Source organism: Dama dama, chromosome 12 (assembly GCF_033118175.1).
Source record: "Dama dama isolate Ldn47 chromosome 12, ASM3311817v1, whole genome shotgun sequence".
Classification (NCBI taxonomy): Eukaryota; Metazoa; Chordata; class Mammalia; order Artiodactyla; family Cervidae; genus Dama; species Dama dama.
In genome coordinates, this window is record NC_083692.1 from 43,010,025 (window position 1) to 43,034,736 (window position 24,712).

A 24,712-nucleotide genomic window follows, 5' to 3' on the forward strand; every position below is an offset into this window, starting at 1 on the left:
AAATCTCACAAAAGCTCCCCACAAAAAAGTCTCACAATTCCACTGAGTCAATTCAATCTAACAAGTATACGCCATGTCCTTCAGATCCTTCCCCTGCATTGTTTCTTGGATATTATTAGTGTCCCTTCTACCAGGCCTACAATCCCAGTAGGCCCTTGTATTAAGAGTTGTTTTCTAAACAGAGGAAAAACGAGATGGGGCTAAAGAGTTTTAGATGTACATGAACAAAGTTTTTTTTTTTTTTTTTTCTGCAGGAATTTCAATAGAAAAGGCATTAAATAAGTCATATGATGTAAACACAAAATCTAAACATTAATGAGGGAAAAAAAAAAAATCTAGTGTTCGAGTACATATACCTAGCTTTTTTCCCCCAGAAATGGTCACTTTCAATCACCAACAACCTAAAACACTTGAGTCCCTTCTAGTACTCATTTGGGGCTTCCCTGGTGGCTCAGGGAAGGAATCTGCCTGCAATGCAGGAGACATGGGTTCAATGCCTGTGTTAGGAAGATTCCCTGCAAAGAGAATGGCTAACCACTCCAGTATTCTTGCCTGGAGAATGCCATGGACAGAGGAGCCTGGCGGGCTACAGACCATGAGGTGGCAAAGAGTGGGACACAACTGAGCAACTAACACTTTCACTTTCAGTACTCATTTGTCTATTATGATAAAATATAAAACTACCCAAACAGGAACACTGTTAAATTTCAGAACCTAGTACAAATGTACTCATAGTTAGTTTCATTTTATCATTCTTGTTAAAAATAATAAATAGCCACTACTATCTCTTCACAACTTCAAATCTTTCATAGTAGTCTCTAACTGACAAATCCATCCAAAACTTTAGCAAACCCTCTAAGTCACTTAAATAGTGTCACTCTGATGCTCACAAATTTTTATCAAATTTTGTACCTACAGAGACATACAAAAACATTTCCACATTTCAAGACTATCACAGCTTCCCCTACCTTGATTATTCACCAAGTTTATTTCAAGGGTTTACCACCTCTCCTGTTTGTGTAAACACCAAATGTAAATATATTCTCCCCATACACATCAGTTTTGTCATTTATGGCATTCATTGACTATATTAGGGATTGGCTTCCTATGCCTGACAGTGACATATCCCAGCTGATAATGGCAAATCATTCCCAATAATAGGTTTCTTCAGTTTTTGAAATTCTGAGCTTCTGCTCTACCATCAAGTATCCAATAAAATGTGCCCTGGATTATAAATACATATAAAAATTCCTAATTTTATACTTCTTTTGCTAGACTGCATTACTGTATTTTACCAAAAGATGGCACACTACAAACACAAATCTGAAAATTCCTAAACTTAAATGTTCTAGGTAAAGTAAAAACCAACTAAGACCACAGAATGTTAGCAAAGAGGGAAACGTCATCTTCAGTGGTAAAAGAGATCAGATTCTGGAGTTCAGAATAACCTGTTCACTGTTGGTTGTTTTTTTTTTTTCATTTTTGGTTATTTTATTAATGCAACCTTAAGTGTCTGAACTTCTATTTCCTCACCCATAGAAAAGAATAACATATCTATCTCACAAAGTTGCTCTGAAGATTATGGTCCATATTTTTAGCAAAATGCCCCCCACACAGTCATATCTCAACAATGCTTCAAAATTCAATTATAAATTCTTCTTATCTGTCTCCTAGCAATAAGGGGCATATATGCTACAAATAAGTCTACTAACCACATCCTACTCTTCAAACAAATCAGTACCAGCACATCTTTCTTGACTATATACTGATAGTGAAAATTAAGGGGGGTGGGGGGAAGGACTGCTTTAAAAGTTCTACTTCAAGGTAACATTGAAAATCAGTCAGTCTATTTTTACAACTAAATACACTCAACAATTCTATATATTAATACTAGAAAGGAGCCTCCAGCTATGAAGGTTCTATTGGACTAATGCTCCCAAGATAATAACCATAAACTCTGGATAAAATAAACATTAAAAAAAAAAAACTACTTAGTACTACTGAACAGGCAACCAAAAGCAGTAAGAAATCAGACGAAGTTTGTACTCAGGATAAAGGAACAGTACTGAGCGAGTTTCCTATTTTATGGCTAAGAGAGGCCCCACCGCATACCTACTAAGTAGCTAAAATGCCAATAGAAATTCCATAATTTTACTGGCTTGAAGAACCAGAATACAAACTTCGAGGTGACAACAGCAGCTGGAAAGTGATGGGGAAAGTCCTGCATAGGACAGAGTCACAAAAAAAGGGAACCCTAAGTGCTGCATATTAACACTGCTGAAATCTAGCTGACCCATGAAACATGCATACATGGGGCAGATTCCAAGCAGGTCAGTTAGGAATAGAGAAACTAACTGAATAGATATTTTTATTGCCCACTGAAGGAGTCAGAGTTTGGAATTAGTACAGTCAGGTTAATCAACTACTATCCTAATGTGTTCTGACTGCCATACAAATACCGTAAGACTTAACTTTGGTTTCAACGACCGAAATTCATTTTCTCCAAGTTCTAGACACTGGAATCCAAGATCAAGGGGCCAGTAAGGTCTGCATCTCAGAGCCCCCTCCCCAGACTGCAGACAGCTGTCTTTCCACTGTGTCCTCACAAGCCGGGGATAGGGAGCAAGCTCTCTGGTCTCTTGGTATAATGACCCCACCATCATGACCTCCTCTAATTCTAACTCCTTTCCCAAAGCTCCGTCTTTAAATAACATCAACACTGAATTTTGGGAAGACACCAACATTCAATCGGTAGCAACTACTTTAAAAGAGAAAATCAATAATCTTCAGAGGACTAAAACAGAACTCACAATCTCTCCGAGATAACATTCACAACATCTATGATATAATCAAAATTACTAGATACAAGAAGAAACAGGAAAATGTGATCCATATTCAAAAGAAAAGTCAGTCAAATTAAAAGGAAGCTTGCCTACTAATAAACCGCGACAGCTTTAAAAAGTTAAATGACACTACAGATCTAGAAATTCTGAGTTCTGTGGTAATTTTGTACGCTGGACAACATGTCCGTCAGCAAAGGCATAATGACAAAGAAAACTTAAGGCTAGCTTGAAGCAAAATGTTGAAAATGGCTGGCATTCTTTTATTTCCTCTGCAGGAGATCTGGCACTCAAACAGCCCCTACTCTACAGAGTTCTGCTCTTATGCTTAAAAGGCTGCCAATCACTTAACTAATTAGGTATTATTGATAATTCAGATGTGAACTCTCCCAACAGGTTTTAAAGACACTGCTGAAAAGCTTCTGTGGAGTAATAAATAGTTGGTAAAGTTTTACACATTAAAAAATAAAACTTTGTTAATTGTTTTCAATATAAAAAGTTTTTTAAAAAATTGTTTTTGTCATTTTAGTGACTACTTTTCTAGTCTGCTCCAATAAATTGTTAGACTTTTGCCAAAAATAAATAAAAAGAATCAGATTCATACCATGACTACGTTTGCAAAGAGAGTCCAACTTCTACATTTAATCTTATTTTCTGTTGGTTTTGCTGCCCTGCTGACCTCATGGAGATTGCTACCCTGCCTACTTACCGCTCCAGTACTGCCCCAATTTAAAGGATAGAAAATGTCTGATAAAGGTAAGTATGAGCAGCTGCCACTGTGCCATTCCATGGAGTCCAACATATTAAATAATTGAAGATCAGACATTGAGTCTAAAAAGTGACCAACTTTAATTTAGCTCAAACAGCAGTAATTTATTTCTCAGGTTTTCTAAATAAAGTCTTACCCAGAACAATTTATCATTCTACCATAAAGAATTTTTATTAAAATGAAAAGGAATCAAAACTTATTGCTTTATGAGAAAAAGGATGATAAATATGTTGGCAAAAATAATTAATTTCTTATACAAAGTCAAGAAATTTGATGTAGACACCTAAGATTACTAAAAAATCCAAATAAATACATTGACAAAAATGACAAACAGTACAATGGAATAAATCACTTGGAAACAGAAACTTGCACTTAAGAAAACTTGGTGAGTGCTAGAGACAGCAATGGAGAAGGAAATGGCAACCCACACCAATGTTCTTGCCTGGAGAATCCCAGGGACGGGGGGAGCTTGGTGGGTTGCCATCTATGGGGTCGCACAGAGTCGGATACGACTAAAGCGACTTAGCGGCAGCAGCAGAGACAGCAAGGGGCTTCCCTGACGGCTCAGAGGGTAAAGCGTCTGCCTGCAATTCAGGAGACCTGGGTTTGATCCCTGGGTTGGGAAGATCCCCTGGAGGAGGAAACGGCAATCCACTCCAGTATTCTTGCCTGGAAAATCCCATGGACAGAGGAGCCTGGTAGGCTACAGTCCATGGGGTTGCAAAGAGTTGGAGACGACTGAGCAACTTCAGAGAGAGCAATACAAATCAGGAGACAGTATGATTATTATATGTATACAAACCATTACACTAGAATCCAAAATGAATACTAGATGGGTTAAGTCATAATGTTATAAAGCAAAACTTTACAACTTCTACCAAAAATAAATAATTATCTTTATGACTTCAAGATAAGAGAAAGTTCAGGCTATAAAGAAAATACTGATAACTTATTACACTAAAAACCAATATACATCAACAACCTAAAAATAAGTAAATAGTCCACCATTAACAAAATAAAAACTTAAAAAGCTAGAGACTGGAGAAGATACTTGTAGCTCATAAAGCAAAAAACAAACAACAAAAAAAATACTGCCCAGACTACATACAAAACTTCTACAAGTAAATAAAGAAGAAAAATAGAATTCATTAGAAAACTGAGCAAAGGGAAATCACCAGAAGGAAAGTAACCATAGCCAAAAACTTTTAAACTGAAATGACACACAACATCACTGGTGGCCAGGGACATGCAAATTAGAACAATGAGGAACTACTTTTCATTCATGGGTCGGGCAAAACAGAAGAACCTAAGCAATTAAATGTTGGCAAAGATGTTGGAAAAAAGAAAGGGAATTTTTACACAGTTCTAGAGGGAGTGGAAACTGCACAACTACTTTAGTCAACACTCCAGCAATACCTACAAAGTTGAAGATGCACCTACCCTGTGACCCAGCAATTCTATTTATATACTTCCTAGAAAAATTCTCATGATATATACAAGAATGTTACATCACTAATAAAAAACTGAAAACAACCTAAATGCCCAATAATAGTAAAATGGATAACACACGGTATATTCCTACAATGGAATAATATACAGCAGCTCAAAGGGATAAACTAAACCTTACATGTATCAGTATGACTTAATCTCCAAAACCTAATTTCATTAAAATGAAAAAAGAAAAAACCAATAAGCTATAAGGATATATTGTGCAGCACAGGGACTTTATCCTGTATTTTATAATAACTTTAAATGGAGTATAATCTACAAAAATATTGAATTACTATGTTGTATACCTGAAACTAGTACAGTATTTTAAATTAACTATACTTCAATAAAAAACCAAGATCCATAAAAAGATGTACATAATTCCATATATATCAAACTTAGGAACACCAAAGGACCACAACATAGTATATATACTCTGTGTAGCAACACTACAAAGCATCCAAAGGCACACTCCAGTAAGCTTGCCTGGAGAATTCCACGGACAGAGGAGCCTGGTGGGCGCCAGTCCATGAGGTCACAAAGAGTCAGGCACAACTTTAACACTTTCACTTTTTCAAAGCACTTAGAACAATAACAGCTAAATGCTAATGTTAGTCCCTTAGTCCAGTCCGACTCTTTGTGACACCAAGGACTGTAGCCCGCCAGGCATCTCTGTCTATGGGATTCTCTAGCCAAGAATACTGGAGTGGGTTGCCATTTCCTTCTCCAAAATGCTAATATGCTAATACATGTTAGCTAATATTGTGAAAATTTGTCTAAAGCCTATCACACACTTTTTTTAGTCAGGAGTACTTTCTGGGTAGAGTATCTTCCAGGTATTCAAAATATGAAAGAAAGTGAAAGTGGCTCATTTGTGTCCAACTCCTTGCGATCCCATGGACTATACAGTCCATGGAATACTCCAGGCCACAATACCGGAGTGGGTAGCCTTTTCCTTCTCCAGGGGATCTTCCCAACCCAGGGATCAAACCTAGGTCTCCCACATTGCAGGCAGATTCTTTACCAGTTAAGCTACAAGGGAAGCCCAAGAATACTGGAGTGGGTAGCCTATCTCTTTTTCAGAGGATCTTTCCAACCCAGGAATCAAACCAGGGTCTCCTGCATTGCAGGCAGATTCTTTACTAACTGAGCTACCAGGGAAGTCCATCCAGGTACTGGGTATGGTAAAATACTCAAAAACAAGGAAGACCTGGTTCACATACTAAAGGGTAATTTACAGTTCTATTTTTCTACTCTAGTGAATGCTTCTCCAGTCTCCTCCTTGCAGTAACAGTCTGTTTGCCAGACAACTTCTATCATTCCTAGTGTACTACAAACTGTCAGAGGAAAGTAGGTAACTAAGCCTATTAAATTTCACTTTGCACGTATTTTTCAACCAGTGAACTCTGGGCTCAAGGTTGCCATATTTCTGATAATGGCTTGGCTCAAAATCTTTTTTTCCCTCCTATGAGGAGTTGGGTTTCCAAAGGGTGACGTTTCCAGAAGTGTGGTAGCCGGGATAGTTGAGGTGTTACGAACATGTTTTCATGACGCAAAGAAGGACAAACAGGGTTTCACAGACTTTAATCTGAGTGCTGCTCCTGGGGTCAGGTAGAAAAAAGATTATCATCTGCCTTTCACAGGCACAGTAACAGTGATGCTCATAAAAGAGCGTGACTTGGCAAAAAATGCTTCAGTGAACAGGCATGTCTATCAGTTTCAAAGAACTGCTTACCTCCATATCTAAAATTTCTTTAACAGGGTTCTAAAGCCTTTAAATGGTCAGGAAACTAAATACATGTTCCCCCAAAAGATTCAGAATAATTTTCTAAATCCAAGGTGAACCAAACCAAAGGGTGAACAAAATATCTAAATGTATGAACTTAAACCAAATTAAACCAATTGTTTTTATAAAGATAAACTAGAAGACATCCAATTCTCCAAGTCACACTTTTTACTCAAATTCAAACTAATCTAATAATTCGCAAAGCACATTAAAAAAGTGACACACATCTTAAGTTTTTTTTAATATTAACTCACATAAATGACTCAGTTCAAATTCCCATAGATAGCCAAATGCTGCTCATATTCTAAACAAATCTCAGCCACTCTGAAGTTTGTCTCCAGGCACCAAACTTAAAACAGGCATTTAAAGCTGTTACCCACCCCCCAAAAAACTGTACAATTTAATCACATGCTGAAAGGCTCCGCCCACATCCCCGCCAAAAAGGAGAAAGAGAAATCCAGAATGAAATAACTAAGCAATGGCAATAATCATCAATTGCTATTATGTGAACATATGATGGGAAACTTCACGATTAAAAGATCAGGCAGCTGACAACAGCAACCCACTAGATAATCTGTTACACCCAAAAGAGAAAAATCGCCACATAGTATGTGCCTATTAATGTAATTCAATACAAAGTACTTCACTATCTGTTAAGTAGTCTTACCAAACATCAAACAAGAATCTAAGAGTCTTAAGATTAACCACGAGTTCACAGGAAATACAGAGGAGAAAGGAACATGCTACATGATGCCACACAGATACATGCAACAAAATCCCAACTGTGAGAAATTCTGCAGGGCAAATGAAATGCATCCCCCCCCTCCCCCATTAAATGGTAAATCACAAGACTGGAAAAAAGCAGTGGGCAGGGGGATACAGAGACTGAGAATTATTTATCAAACCAAATGCTGTGTAGCCTTTTTTGGATCCTGATTCAAACACATCAATTGGGGGAAAAAATGAGAATTAAGGCAATATGCTGAATATTGAATGATATTAAAGAATTACTAATTTTGAGCATGCTAATAGTACTGTAAGAGAGTCCCAGGAAGTGCAGTGGTAAAGAACCCGCCTACCAATGCAGGAGACGTAAGAGACTCAGGTTCGATCCCTGGGTTGGGAAGATACCTGCAAATAAGAAATGGCAACCCACTCCAGTATCCCTGCCTGCAAAAACCCAAGGACAAGGAGCCTAGTGGGACACAGCCCACGGAGAATCGAACATGACTGAGCACCACAGTGCTGTGGATTTACAGACAAACATCATGAGATATTTACAGACAGAACAAGTCTGGGATTTGTTTTTAAATTATCCAGTTGATGGAGACTGAGAGAGTTAATAGAAGAAACAATATTCACATGTTTCAAACTGTTGAAATGGGTCATGGGTATATGGTGATTCATTTTACTATTACACCTTTATATGTTTCAAATCTCCCACATTTGAATGTTAAAGAAAGAGAGAATGTCAGAGCGCTGTATCAAAAATATCTATGACTGGCAAAACTCTCAAACTTAAATTTTAAGAGGTTTTTGCATCAAGAGATCTTCATTTAAAAATCAAAATCAAAAATACACATTTTAAGTACTGCCTTTAAACATTACATTTTGCACGTATTAAAGTAATGACTTCACCTATTTCATGTTTTCATTTTATGTCTGGTTCTTACTACTGACATTTGCCAATACACGCAAACACCCTTCCCCAAAGGAACCAAGGTCTGAATATTCTAACCCCTACTAAACACCTCAGTTGGTTCCTTCTTTTCCTTTTATTTCAAGTCCTAAATATTTTGCTCAGTCTTGCTAAAGACTTCTTATGATCTCTTTAGTTTAAACACACAGCAATTCACCTTCTATACTGTTCCTTCAGTGGATCCTTAATCACCAGGATAAAATCAAGACTTCTCTTCCTGTCATACACTGCTCTCAGAAGACTGGTCCCTCTCTATCTTCATAACACTCTCACTAGTACACTATATCATCTCATACTCTACTCATTCTAAACTACGTACAGTACTTGTATAATGGATCTCAGATGAACTATCGATGCTTCTTCTCTTCTAATACTCAGTTCCCTTAAACTAAAACCACCAATTCTACATCTCTTCTACTTCCAGGTTAATTAATTACTATTGCCTCTTCCTAGGTGGCCCTAGTCGTAAAGAACCCATCAGCCAATGCAGATGTAAGAGACACTGGTTCGATCGCTGGGTAAGGAAGATCCTCTGGATGAGGGCATGGCAACCCACTCCAGTATTCTTGCCTGGAGAAACCCACGGAAAGAGGAGTCTGGCAGGCTACAGTCCAGGGGGTTATAAAAAGGTGGACACGACTGAAACAACTTAGCACACACGGTACAAGACTCACCTTTACTATCAGCTCCTTTGCAAGCCTACCCAGACTTTCTTTTCTGCCTGATTACCCTATACTTTCACAGTAATCTACCCAATAATCAAACCAGTCAATCCTAAGGGAAATCAGTCCTGAATATTCATTGGAAGGACTGATGCTGAAGTTGAACCTCCAATACTTTGGCCTCCTGATGTGAAGAACTGACTCACTGGAAAAGATCCCGATGCTAGGAAAGATTGAAGGCAGGAGGAGAAGGGGACGACAGGATGAGATGGTTGGATGGCATCACCGACTAAATGGACATGAGTTTGAGCACGCTCTGGAAGTTGGTGATTGACAGGGAAGCCTGGTATGTCACAGTCCATGGGATAGCAAGGGTCAGACATGATTGAACGACTTAACTGAACTTTCTTGCTTTTTTGCGTATTTATATTGCCCTTCAAGACAGAGTATCATAGAATCTGCAACACAGTAGACACTTTAAGTATTTGTTTTGTGAAGTGAAGTATACATCTTCCTTTGACAACAGACAGGTAGTTAGTTCTTATATAAATAACCAGAATGTAAGTGGTTTGAAAGTAGGAAACTTGTCTATCACATCTCTGCCACTCCAGTGCTTGTGCGTGCTGCGTGCTAAGTCATTTCAAGTCAAGTCCGACTCTTTGTACTTAGAACATAGTAAATACTAAGTGTTAACCAAATGAATAAAACAAATACTTCTAATAGCCATAGTTTTTTATTTTGTAAGAAATTTTATTCCACGCCAGTTTAACTTGTATTTCTTGGTATGTTTCTGTTTTTTTGTCATTTGGCTGATTAGTTTTAAAGCAGTGCAGAACATTCTTGTACACTTTCTCTTAGTGTCAAAGAAGAAAATGACTACCAGAAACAGACGTCTTAAACAGATTTTATAGTAGGAATTATAACCTCAACATACTTAGGGAAACTTTCAGGTCACAATGTTGACTTTAAAGTTCAGGAGGCTCAACAAATTATCATTATTGGAGACCCTCAGTCTTGGGTTATCCTAAGGTTTCACTATAACTGGAAATTGTAGGGAAAAATCACAGGACTCAACAGCAGTCAGGACCCAAGCAACATAAAAAATAAAACCAGATTCTTCTTGTCAAATTTTAAAGTGAGAATTTCTCCCTGTAGAAACAACAATGTTGTGTACAAACATGTTGGCTGGGAGAGTGCATTTGCTATATACACATAAAAGACAGGACATAAGTGGAAACACAGCAAACGCAAGAAAAACTCAGACCACATCTTAAATTTTGAAAGCTGCATTTCAATGTATGTAAACAGCAAAACATTAAGAGGCTGGACTTAAGAACAGCACCTGAGGTAAGACTAAGAAATTGACTTTCACTAAAAATAAAGTCATCTGGTTGCTTTAACAAAACAGTAGGAAGCAATGGTTTTGAAGATGATGAATCATCTTCATTTTCATTTTCTATCTAAATTTTTTCTAAATACTTAAAAGGTATGTTCAATATATGCTATTTACCATCTAAGAAAATGAGACACATCACTGAAGAGTCAGTATTAATGCTTTGCTGTTTTGTTTTTAAATAAAAACCACTTTGACTCAACTCCCCCCCCCCCCCACCAAAAAAAAAAAAAAATAGCTCCCCTTAAAATCCACTTAACTAAAAAATATTAAAGTTTAGTGTTGGTAGATGAACTTAAATCCTTCTTTTAAAAATTATGAAAAAAGGTAAAATGACTTTTTTATTGACTTTACATTTACCCAAAAAGGTGGAAAACAATGGAAAGATGTACTATTTAGTCAAAGTATAACTATATTCGTGGTTTCAGTTTTGTATGGCACTTGAATTAAGTTTCTAGAGAAAAGTATACGTGCCAGACTCCAGCAGAGGGAGAGTTGTTCGCCTGAAGCTTGTCTAGTTCAAGTACTGACCAGGAACACCTACCCGCTCTTTCAAGTTCCTGATCTTTTTGTAAGAAATTTTCTAATTTATTCCTGGCCTTAACAAAAACTTCTATCAAAAAGCTGCAATGCGCCGCATCCCTCTCTGCACACGACCAACCCTTCTCTACGGCAACGGATGAGGTGGTTCGACACAAACCCAGACAACGCATCGCCTCGCGTACCTACAGCAGCGCCCCAATAAAACCCTTATTGTCGTTTTAGTTGGTCAGTCGTGTCGCACTCTTTGCGACCCTATAAACTGTAGCCCGCCAAGCTCCTCTGTTCATGGGATTCCCCAGGCAAGAATACTTGAGTGGGTTGCCATTTCCTCCTCCAGAGGATCTTCCCGACCCCAAGGATCGAACCCGTGTCTCCTGCGTTGGCAAGCGGATTCTTGACCACTGAGCCACCTGGGAAGCCCATTAAAACCCTTAATTCTTGCTAAAGAAAATTCCAAATCAGAGCTAGCGTCAATATCGTCAAATCCCTCCTCTTTGGCTCTACAGGAAAGTGTACCTGTGGAGTACACGCTGCGCAGCAAACAAGGCACAGCTCCAAACCCGTATCCTCTAGCCCTTTTTTGTTCCCTCTCAGCCCGCCCTCCCCTTCCTTGCGGAACTTGAGCAGAGCATTTGGCTCCCTTATCAGCCAGCAACAAGCGCCAGGAGGAACGCGCTCCCGGGAGATGCGGAGCTTGGAGGCTGAGCGCTGCGTCTGGCGCGCTGCGGCCGCTCAGCTCCGCCAGGTCCTCCCCGGCTCGCGCCTCTGCCGCCTCGAGGGGCCCTCCGCGGAGCCCGGGCTCCGCTCAGGGGATTCCCGCGACAAGCTGTGCCGCCAGATTTGCTACCTGCTTCCTGCCCCTCACCCGAGCAAAGAACCGCACTCCCGTCCCGTCAAGGCAAGTCCGGAAGGCTCAACGCAAATCCGAGATCCTTCGCCCCAGGAAGAGCGGCCCCGCGCACACACTTGCCAGCCGAATCCTCCCGCTTCCCTGATCGCAACCCCGGGGCCATTCCCCCACCGGGGCCTGAGTGGGTCCAGTACCATTCTCCTCACGGGGCGGACTCCGGAAGGGCAGCAACTCCACCTCCTCCTCCTCCGCGGCCTGTAGCCATCTATCGGGAAGCGTCTCCGGAGGCGGCAGCAGAGGCCGCCGGACAAGGACAGCCCAGGGAAACCTTCTCAGAACTAACTCAGCTCCGGCGCTAGCAGCAGAAACCGAGTCTTTCATAATTGTGCGACCAACTCCTCCGGGTGACTGGCCACAGGGACGCGCCCGCGCCCGCCTCCGCCGGCGACGGGGCTGGAGACAGACCACGTGAGGGGCGCGTCGTGTGCGTCGCCGCCCGCGGGCCGGGTCACGTGGAGGGCGCGCGCTCCCTCGTTTCCAGGCCGCGTCTCAGCGCGCCGCGCGCGCACGCGCCGGGCACGAGCACCCTGCCCCCACTGCCCCGTGTTAGCCCAGTTGGGTAGCTTGTTCTCCCCAGGTCTGCGTGGGCTACGCGGGCCGGACTTCCACAAACGTTTGTCTCGGCTTGGGGAGTGGCACTTAAGGAAGCGATAGCTGAGGGTTAAGGTTTCAGACCTCTGTGACCCTGGCGGGAGTTGCGACATGGTCTCATCTCTGCTCACTCGGCCTGGCCTCTGCATTCTGAGCAGCTTTCACTAGCCCCTTGGCTGTGCCTCAGCGAGGATGGAGGCCTTAGAAGTTACCCTCTCTTAGTCCAAAATGCAAAATTGTCTTACCCCAAATCATGTTCTTCCTCTAGCTTCCTCTGTTTCTGCCAGCAAAAATTCTTCTGTCTTTAACTGTGGGCACTAGCCTTTCCTTCCTCAGAAATCACCCACAGGCACGCATACACCACACCCCTAAACCAAAGACTGCAGGTTTTCTGTCTTTTTTTTGCTCTTGCACCAGCCCAGGTTTGACAATTAGGGATAATTTACTAATGTTGCTTTTCATACTCCAGAAAAGCGTCAGGAATTCCTCTGTCTGATCCTGTGTGATCTGATTCTGTGTTAAATCCTTTAAAACCTGCTTTCTTGAGGAATAATTGACCCACAATAACCTATGCGTAGTTAAATATACAATTTGACGAGTGTTGACATATTGATATATCTAGGATATCATCACACTCAAGACTGTGAACTATTCATTACCCCCAAATTTCCTTCCACTCTTTTTAATTCCTCCATCTTGTCCCTCCCCATCACTGCTTCTTAAGTGAAAGGCAGTCTGTCGTGTGTTTGCGACCCCGTGAACTATACAGTCCTTGGAATTCTCCAGGCCAGAATACTGGAATGGGTAGCCTTTCTCTTTCTGCAGGGGATCTTCCCGAACCAGGAATGGAACCGGGGTCTCCTGCATTGCAGGCGGATTCTTCGTCAGCTGAGCCACTAGGGAAGCCCTCTTAACAACTACTAATCTGCTTTCAGTCACTATTGATCAGCTTGCACATTCTAGTGCTCAGTGGCTAAATCGTGTCCAACTATTTGTGAGCCCACCAGGCTCTTTTGCCCATGGGATTCTCCAGGCAGTAATACTGAAGTGGGTTGCCGTGCCCTCGTCCAGGGGATCTTACTCACCCACGGATCGAAGCTTGCATCTCTTGTATCTCTGGTGTTAGCATGCAGGTTCTTTACCACTTGGGCTTCCCTTGTAGCTCAGCTGGTAAAGAATCTGCCTGCAATGCGGGAGACCCGGGTTTGATCCCTGAGTTGGGACGATCCCCTGGAGAAGGGAAAGTCTACACACTGCAGTATTCTGGCCTGGAGTATTCCATGCACTGTATAGTCCATTGGGTCTCAAAGAGCCGGACACGACTGAGCGACTTTCACTTCTTTACCGATAGCGCCACCTTCCTTGGTAAGAAGAAGTAAGCCCTTCTCCGGTATAGAGTTTTATGTAATGAAATTATGCCCTATGTACTTTTGAGGGACAAGGGGAATCTGGCTTCTTTCAGCCAGCATAGCTATAACTTTAAATTCACTGAAGTAGAATATTCTTTTCCTAAATATTTTTAAAAATTTATTTATTTCTTTGACTGTACCAGGTCTTAGTTGTGGCATGTGGAAACTTAAGTTGCAATATGCAGGATCTTTAGTTGCGGCATGTGAGCTGTTAGTTGCAGTGTGTGATCTGTTAGTTGCAGCACGTGAGATCTAGTTCCCCAAAGAAGGATGGAACTTGGGCACCCCTGCATTGGGACCTTGGAGTCTTAGCCATTGGACCACCAGGGAAGTCCCTGAAGTAGGCACTTCTCTTCAACAAAATTGATCCACCTGTTGTTTTTCCTAACAGGCTTTCGCTATACTTGTGAACAAGCTTTAAATACAGATGTACCCTGGAGATATTTCAAGTTCCATTCCAGATTGCTGCAATAAAGTGAATATTGCAATAAACTGTGTCATGCAATTTTTTTGGTATCCAGAGCATATAAAAGATGTATTTACCCTATACTATGATCTATTAAGTATACAGTAGCATTATGTCTTTAAAAAGCCCATACTTTAATTTAAAAATACTTTATTCCTTAAAAAATATTAAGCATCTGACAATCTGACAACAGTGTTGCCACAAAGCTTCAATTTGTTAAAAAAAAAAAAAAAAAAAAAAACAGTATTTTTTAAGTGCAATAAAACAAGGTATGCCTTATCTTGCAGAAAAAGAAAGTACAAAGTGTTAGTTGCTCAGTTATATCTGACTCTTTGCTACCCCATGGTCTGTCCATGGGATTCTCTAGGCAAGAACACTGGAGTGGTTACCATTCCCTTCTCCAGGGGATCTTTCTGACCCAGGAATCGATTCGAAGTCTCCTGCATTGCAGGCAGATTCTTCACCATCTGAGATACCTTATTGTGTGGGACCAAAGTTAAAAAAATGTTTTAAAACATGTCATATCCTTGCTACTAGATCATCAGCCTCTTGGGGAAGGGATCTAAATGTTTATCATCTAGATCTCAGCAGGGCCTATATACTTCCTGCCTTTAGGGAGTTTATAATCTGAAAAGTGGAAACAAAGCAGGAGATCAAAAAAAAAAAAGAAAGAAAAAAAGAATGCTTTGTTCTCCTTGGTCTTTGTGTCTCTGGCCTTTTTGTACACCAAAATCCCTTTGCTTAGCTGGTGTAGAAAGTTTGGCTAAGACTGTGCTCCCAATGCAGGGGGCCCAGGTTCAATCCTGGTCAGGAAACTAGATCCCACATGCTGACCATGCCACCACTAAAGATCCTGAGTGCCACAATGAAGATCAAAGACCCTGCATACCACAACTAAGACCTGGCCCAGCCAAATAAATTTTTTTTTTTTAAAGGAAATAAGAATAGCCCCATGATACTTGATCTCCAAAACTTTTTGGTAAATTGGAACATTTAGTTTAGAGTTAGAACTTTTGCCTTCCATATCAGTAACAATGAATATTGCCCACGATCAAGCCATCAGCCACTACCACCTTGTGCTCTGAGGGGAATTCAGAATAGAGACAGTTAAGATGCAGATCAAAGGAATTACTTCAATGAGCCCAGACTCTTGCATCTTCCCATACATAGGATCATTAACTTAAGATGTCTGTTTTTGTAATTAGCAGTAATATTTTGATGTTCAGTTACTTATTTTTTTCCAGCAAAAACTCCAATATAACCTGACTCCTCCTTACCTTTTTGGAACAGTTTCTCAGAGCTGTCCAAAAGGCTGTTTCCAGGCTATAGTACTCAGTAATGTCCTCAAATAAAACCTAATTCTCAACTTTTATGTTGTGCTTTCCTTTTTTTCTAGCCAATACCTTAATTGAACTATTGAAAATAAATTCCATAGTTTATAGTTGATCAGACAGCCCTGAAGTTCACATATGCTGACCTTCAGTGAGCTGTCAATTCTGCTGGATGAACTTATTCATTCCAAAAAAAGTGTTGAATTCCTAAGACTATATCAAGAACAGTCCTATTCAATGTTCAGTGCTGAATAAGATGGAGAAATGCAATATTTCAGAAAAAGTTCATTAAATGCTCTCTTCTCTCACTTCTTTCTCATGGAGGCTCTGTTTCCATTTTGGTCAATGGCATCTGTATTTTCCACTCTCACTGGATCACATACTCATTCTCCTCTCTACCTTTGCCCAGTTATTTGCAACAATTAAACATTTACTACTATACTCTATTTAAAACATCAAGTGAAGTTCATGAAATATAAAAAGATGTAAAGGTTTGGTATTGTACCAACTCTTGGGTTTTTAGCTTTCGGTCTAGTGCATACATTCTCAACCTCAGAGGGGGATGACATCACCTCCTTCAAGGTAGTGAAAATTGCTTCTTGGGAGAGTGGTGAAAAATATTACTTTATATATGTGTGTGTATATATATACACATATATATCTAGTACAGATATACACACAGTACATAAAGAAACATTAACATTTCATGAAGGGAGCATGGAATTAGGAAAAACATGGCTAAAAAAACTCCATAGAGGAGTGATCATGAAAAAAAGGATGAGAAACACTGGTCCAGTGGGACTAGAGATGGATACAAGCCTAACTCAAACTAAAGATAAATGTTTTAGTAGCTGTGTTAGTCAACCTCCCATAGGACCCTCAATGTTCCTCATTTCCTGGTATTCTCACTCTTGTGTAGTTTCCTCCCACAATGAATAGGGCTGACCTGTGTAATCAATGAGATACTGTGAAAATGGCAATGTGTGACTTCTAAGCTTGGCCATAAGAGACATTTTGGCTTCCCCCAACTCTTTTAGATCACTAATTCTGGGGGGAAACCAGCTACCATGTCATGAAGACACTCAGGCAGCCTCTTAAGTGGTACCATGTGGCAAGGACTGAGACCTCCCAACAACCAATACCACTTACTGGCAAAAAATGTGGAGCTGCAGGAATGGAAACTAGTACTGACACTTTGGAAGATAGTATGACAAAAACTAAATGTGCTCTTTTGATAGGATCCAGCAATTGTGATCTTTGGTACCAAATGAGGTAAAAACTTTTGTCCACGTAAAAATATGCAAATAGTTGTTAATAACAGGCTTATTCATGATTGCCAAATAATCAAAGCAATCGAGATGTGTTTCATTAAATGGATAGAGAAACTAACTGTGGTACATTTACATGGTAGAATATTATTCTGTGATAAAAGAAATGAATTATCATGCCATGAAAAGACATGGAGGAAACAAATATTTTTTAAGCGAAAGAAGCCAATCTGAAAGGCTACAAACTGTATGATTCCAATTCCATGTCATTCTGGAAAAGGCAAAATTAGGGAAATGTTTAAAAGTTAATAATTGCCAGAGGTTTGAAAGGAGAGAAGGAGGGATGTATAGATGGAGGACAGGGCATGTTTAAGCAATGAACTAGTCTGTATGATAGTGTAATGTGGATACATGTCATTATACATTTGTCAAAACCCGTAGAATATACAACACAGAGTGAATCCCAATGTAAATAATGAGCTTTAATTAATAATAAGGTATCAATATTGGCTTATCAATTGTGACTAATGTACAACACTAATGCAAAGTGTTAATAGTAGGGGGAACTTGGGGGAGGGGGAGGGTTTTGAAAAGGATGTAAGAGAACTCTCAATACTTTCTCACTCAATTTTTCTATAAATGTAAAACTACTCTAAAGATAAAATGTATTATTTTTTAAAAAATCATATGGGGAAAGTAGAATAGAAACACAAGTCAAGGACAGGAAACTAATAACATAAAATTTCCTATTTGGGAGACTTCCTTGACAGTCCAGTGTGTAACCTCCATACTTCCAATGCAAGAGGCATGGGTGCAACTTCTGGTCGGGCAAATAAGATTCCAACACGCTGCAAGCAAGACCAAAAAAAATTTTTTTTTTCTAATTTTGAAGAAGAGTTTACTTTTCTTAAGTGAATGGTGATGAGTATCAAATAATATTTAAAATCAAGTGATAGCTTATATTTAAAAGTTTATAAATTTTAAATATTTTGTTAATTACATTTATTGCAAATATTTTAAATTATGATAAAATCCGTGAGTTACATAGTGCTTTTTTACACTGAAACATATTTTATTGAGATATAATTGACATGTAATATTTTATTTCAGGAGTACAACATAATTATTTAATATATGTATATGTTACAAAATGTTCACCACAATAAGTATAGTTAACCCATCCATCCCTAGTAGCTTTTCAAATTTATTTTAAGTGATATGCAAACAAAAATATCTGAAGACCATCATTTCAAAGCTCTTTCATTGTTTTGGAAGGAAACAGAAAGGAAGCCATTCTGTTTTAGACTTCTAGTTTCATAAGTACATTAAAAAAATTAAAAACTGAGAGAAAAGAAATAGATTATATAGCTCCCAAACTGTAAAGAGGAGAAATGGATTGAAACAAAAGCAAAAGCTCAGTCAATCTAAATAATTTCAATGATTAGCCCACAATTTCTTCTTTGTTTTTATAATTTAAATTTGTTAACAAATATATACAATATTTGGTGTTCCATTTACATTTAGAAACTTTCAGAAGCACATTTTGTTGATTTAAACTCATCAACAGCTGCAGTAGGGATATGGCAACTGTAAAGCAACTATTTTAAACATTAACAGATTCTTTGTGGCTTTGGGGTATTTAATAGTAAAGAGGCTTAATTTTAACCTAGAAAAAAATATTTTTGGAATGCTGTAAGTTTATTGTAAGTTACATCTAAAGCGACCAATAAGTAGTAGAGTTTATAAATGATGACTATCTCTGACACTAGCCAGGTTTTATGATTTCCTACAATTATTTTAAACATATCTCACCTTGACATAGACACAAATAAGTATAGAGGTTTATATGCAGTTAAGTAAAAGTAAGCTCCATAGTAAAACAATTGGAAAGCATCAGGAGTCCTTACTTCTGGACATTGAATAGTGAGCATTTGTTGGGTGGTTTCTATCTCCCAGGTATTGTTCTATTCACTCAGTGTGTATTAAGTCCTCTCAACTCTATGAACTAGATACTATTATTTTCATCCCTATTGTACAGAGGAAACTGAGGCATAAGGCAGAGTAAGGGTTTCAATCAAGGTGGTCTAATTCCAGAGTTTATGTCTTTAACCCTTATGCTATATTACCTCTTGTGGCGGTAAAACACAGCTGAGAAATCTGTCACTAATAGTAGAGATCAGTTTATATATGATTCAGTCTTTCACAAAATCTCTTCCTCAAACTAATAAATCAGCTAATCAAGATTCTTTGTTTAATTCACTGGGTCCAAATATTTGGCTTACATAATTGTTTCACATTAATCACACTCTGACTTCTCCCTGAACGGTTTTGCCACCGGCATTAAGTCCCTGGGCAACTGAAAAGGGAACAGTGTCATTCAAAGTTGAAGAACATGAGCAACATATGAATTAAAACAATTAACATTGATTAAAGTATTAAAAGAATTAAAAAGAGAGCCAATATATGAAATGTTTACTTATGTACAATTTCCTTGTCACTTAAATTAGACCTTCATAAATGTTTGGCAAGTCCTTTGTTTGTATAAGCAGAGTGATTAAACCAGTTCCAAGAAATTTTGTTGTACTTTGAATTGAGGATTAATGGATTTTCTTTCTTAGACATTCTTTCAAAATAATTAACTTGTTTTGTAAGAGGAAAGCTTATAAAATGGCACCAAAAATACCGGGAATGTTTCAAATATTAATCTTTAACCCCAATAGCTTATTACAGTGCCTGGCATATCATAGGCATTTAATAAATAGTTCTTGAATAATTGAGATGGGGAAAATCAGGCTTCTTCAATTAGAGAATATGCATATATGCTATGGACATGATGCCATTATCACATTGAAAAAACAATAATTATTTGATATCATTTTATATCTAGTTCATAACCAAATTTTCCCAATTGAACTCACAAATGTCTTATTTAGTTGGTTTATTGAATTGGGATCCAAATAAGTTGTTCCAAATAAGTAGGATCCCAATTCAATAAATGTGAGATTTGGGTGTCACATTATAGGAGTTTCTTCTAATTTAGAGCAGCTCTTTGTTTCACACTTTCCTCTCCTATGCTATTGATTTATTACAAGAGCCAATTCAATTGTCCTTGAGAATGTTGCATATTCTGAAAGTTCCTCCCTCGAGCATCATTTAAGGTCTTCATCCTTCGTATTTCCCTTTGTTAGAAGTTCATACTCTAGATTTAATGGGATTTCAGGTAATCTTTTTTTCAAGAACACTTCATGGTGATTTGTGCTTCACAGGCACCGCGCTGAAAGGCCTGTGATGTCTAGTTGTCACACTTTTAGCAATGCTGCTGCTTACTGCTGCCATGCTGTACTCAGTCGTGTCCAACTCTTTGTGATCCCACGGACTGTAGCCCACCAGGCTCCTCTGTCCATGGGATTCTCCAGGCAAGAATACTGGAATGGGTTACCATTTCCTCCTCCAGGGATTTTGGCAATCCAGGGATCGAACCTGCGTCTTCTGCATTGGCAGGCGAATTCTTCACTGTCAGGGAAGCCCTTTTAGTAAGGCTAACATTTATCAATGATTTCAGGTGCTGACATCCTAAGCCCTCCTCTCATCTGATGGTTTTATACACTGATAATCATTGCCTAACCCAATTATTTCATTTGGAATTACAAAATTGTTATTTTCTAATCCTATCATTCATGAAGAGTCACACATCTCCTCTACTTCATGTAGCTGGGCAATTTTTTTTTTCCCCTGGCTCTGGCAGAAAAACGAGGTTTGTTCTTTGGAGAGAATAAAACAGAGGTCCCTGACTTGGATGATATCCGTTAGAATTGAGGATGTGCATCAGTAATACACTGAAAATGGTGTTTGAGTGAATGCAAGTAGAATGCTGAGACTCTCAACATTTTCCCTACCACATGATTCCAGGAGACTGGAAGACACTTTTCTGAGCAATCTGATCAGCCCCAAGAGAAAACATTCAAATATATTTCTCCCCTTGTCAATACCCCACTCCCATTCCAAACTTATTTCTTGACCCATTTCTCTCCTTCCTTTTATAATGGAACTCTGTAAAGGAATAGTCTTTGTTCTTTCCACAAAGACTGACACACTGGAACATGAACTGAGAAGAGAAGTTGAGGATCTGAAACTTCGTCTTCAGATGGCAGCAGATCATTATAAAGAGAAATTCAAGGAATGCCAAAGGCTCCAAAAACAAATAAATAAACTTTCAGACCAATTGGCTAATAGCAATAGTGTCTTCACAAAGAAAATTGGGAGTCAGCAGAAAGTGAATGATGCCTCAATAAACACAGACCCAGCTACGACTGCCTCTACTCTGGATGTAAAGTCACCGCCTTCTACAGCTGAGACAGATTTTGACACTCTAACTAAGGGACAAGTCTCTGAAATGACCAAAGAAATTGCTGACAAAACAGAAAAATATAATAAATGTAAACAACTCTTGCAGGATGAGAGAACAAAGTGCAATAAATATGCTGATGAACTTGCAAAAATGGAGCTGAAATGGAAAGAACAAGTGAAAATTGCTGAAAACATAAAACTAGAACTAGCTGAAGTAGTGGACAATTACAAACTTCAGTTGGCAGAGAAAGAAAAAGAGATAAGTGGCCTAACTTCATATTGGGAAAACCTCTCCAGGGAGAAGGAACATAAAAGGAGTGTAGAAAATCAAGCAGAAAAGAAATTGGAAGGTCAGAATTCCCAAAGTCCTCATCAGATCTCACAGTGTCTCAAAACAAGCTTAGAGAAAAGTGGTCATGTTCCTGCAGTGTCAAATACACAACCAGTTCTGCAGTATGGTAATCCTTATGCAACACCAGAAACAAGAGATGGAGCAGATGGTGCTTTTTACCCAGATGAAATCCAAAGGCCACCTGTGAGAGTACCCTCTTGGGGACTGGAGGATAATGTTGTTTGCAGTCTCTTCCCATTCCAGTGACACCTAAACTGACATTTGAAGGGTATGTAGGGGATGCTGAGTGTGAAAGGTGGGACTGTGCACGGAAGAGCTTCTTAGGAAGAGGGCAAGGGGCAGGAATGAAGGAGAGGAAAATTATGGGAAATTAAGTTAGAAAGGGGGCTTCCAGATGGCTCAGAGGGTAAACAATCTGCCTGCAATACAGGAGACACAGGAGAGACGGGTTTGGTTCCTCGGTTGGAAATATCCCCTGGAGGGAGAAATACTGAGAAATACTCACTCCAGTATTCTTGCCTGGGAAAGCCTATGGATGGAGGAGTCTGGAAGGCTACAGTCCATGGGGTCACAAAGAGTTGGACATGACTGGGCACATGGCACTGGGGAGTTAGGAACAGGGACTAGAAAACCACATTAAAGAAACTAGACCACACTGAAAAAAATAAAAAAATAAATAAAAGCTCATGGAAGAAAAAAAAAAAAAAAACTAGACCATTCTTAAACAAATTTAGTGCTATTAAAGGTGTTTTTTTTTTTTTAAACACTTGAATTTGCATGATCAGATTTTCATCTTAGAAAGATCACTGGCTATGATGCGGAAGGGGAATTGATAGTGACGTTAACATCTGGAAGACCAACTAAAAGTCTGGTACAGTACAGGTGAATTAAATTGAGTCAAATTGAGTTGTTGGCAGTGGGGACAATGAGTACTAGAATTCTTTGAGAGATGTTTGAAGAGTATGGAGAGGACTTGGCCCTTCCATTTGTCTGTTTTACTTCTCTGCACTGAAAGGGGCTGGAGTAGATTTTATAGAGACAATAATAAGTGAGGATTCAACTGAAGATTCAAGTGAGGACTCATTTGTAAAAAATAAATTGCTTGGTTTTCTAAAGCTAGCAGAATCTATTGGTAAGTAACTATTAATTAGAACCCAATTGATACCTTTCCCACTTACCTGGAGAGGTGACCCTATGATCTAAATTGGAAAGTTGTTTTTAACATAATAACATGTAAAATAGTAATTTTCAGCCAGGGGTAAGAACCATTTACCCCAACCCCCCAAGAGAGCTGTTAAGAATTACTACTTTGCTCTCATTTACAGAGCTCTCTCTCCAGAATTCTGCTGAATCTGGCTATTGCTGTGAGTGCAAAGTGTCTACTCTAAGAGCTCATGTGCAGGTTGTTGAAATTTCCAAATTTTTACCAAGAATACTTTGTTATCATCAGGGTCGCCTGGAATTGGACATTGTTTTCTTTTTTTTTTCATTTATTTTTATTAGTTGGAGGATAATTGCTTTACAATATTGTAGTGGTTTTTGCCATACATTGACATGAATCAGCCATGGATTTACATGTGTTCCCCATCCCGATCCCCCCTCCGGCCTCCCTCCCCATCCAGTCCCTCTGGGTCTTCCCAGTGCACCAGCCCTAAGTGGACATTGTTTTCCATTGTTAATGCCCTTCAATGATACATTATTATTATTATTTTTTAATGATACATTATTTTTATTTTTGCTTTTTTTTGGCCTTGCCACTCAGTTTATGGGATCTTAGTTCCCTGACCAGGGACTGAGCTGGGACCCACAGTGAAAGCACTCGGCCCTAACTAGTGGACCACCAGGGAATTTCCACTTTTGCTTTAATTTTTTGTGGGACTTCTGGTTAAGGGTGACAAGAAATATTGAAAACTTCTGATATTAATTCTAGAGTCTTCATGCAGTTATAGAAATGGGAATGAGCTTAAAAAATTAAGTTCTACTGCTATTTTCAAGCAAAGCAAAATGAATTTCAAGCTAATAAGCATAATTTATAAAGAACATAAATTTTAAAATAAAAAATATGACAACTGGGGAACTTCCCTGACTGTCTAGTGGTTAAGACTCTATGCCCCCACAGCAAGGGGGACAGGTTCTATCCCTAGTCAGGGAACTAAGATCTGTATGCTGCGTGGTGTGACCAAAAAATCAAAAAATCATGATAAAAAATAAATAAAAAACATGACAATTGGTTAAATATTTCTCCCTTTAGTCCCACTATACATTATACTGTTTACAAACCTTAGTACCCAAAGAAAATGAAAAGAGTATCTTATTAACCAACTATTAGTATGAATACCTATTAAGAGGGGAGTAATTCAGTATTTTTTATGATTTGTATTTTGAATCTTAATAGATGTATATTGTTGGGGTCTGTGCGTGGGTTGGAAAAGAACTTCCAGACATCAGGCAGAATGAGAGGAAAATCAGGTTTATGAGTGAGAGACACTGTTAGAACAGTGGGCTGGCTCAAGCGAGAGCCGACCCCTTTCACAGGTCAGTAGTCAATTTTTATAGCCTCAAGACAGAAAATTCCTACTGGAAGGGAGACATTAGGTGATTGGCTAGGATGCTAGAGGGTAGGTATTTTACCTAGTATGGGGTTAGGGAACCGGCTGGTTTAGATCCTAAGGCTAATGGCAACAGCTGCTATGGGGCTTAGTCACTTCCAGAGATTTTTGTTCTGTGACCCTGGCATGCTGCAGTCCATGGGGTCAGAGTCAGACATGACTGAGCGACTGAACTGAACTGAACTGACCTTGGTATAGGGCTCCATATATAGATGACGGAAAATGTAAGTGGTACAAGAGTATACGATG

The 24,712-nt window shown here is 39.2% G+C and overlaps 1 protein-coding gene across 1 annotated transcript in view; it reads right to left on the reverse strand.

Annotated features, from left to right (window-relative positions):
- TRPM7 (transient receptor potential cation channel subfamily M member 7) overlaps positions 1-12,357 on the reverse strand; it is a 104,217-nt gene extending 91,860 nt beyond the window's left edge. Inside the window, exon 1 of the mRNA XM_061157140.1 lies at positions 12,225-12,357. Within this exon, the coding sequence (XP_061013123.1) occupies positions 12,225-12,227 (3 nt within the window). The 5' untranslated portion in view covers positions 12,228-12,357. The remainder of the gene's footprint in view (positions 1-12,224) is intronic.
- Positions 12,358-24,712: the final 12,355 nt, after the last annotated feature.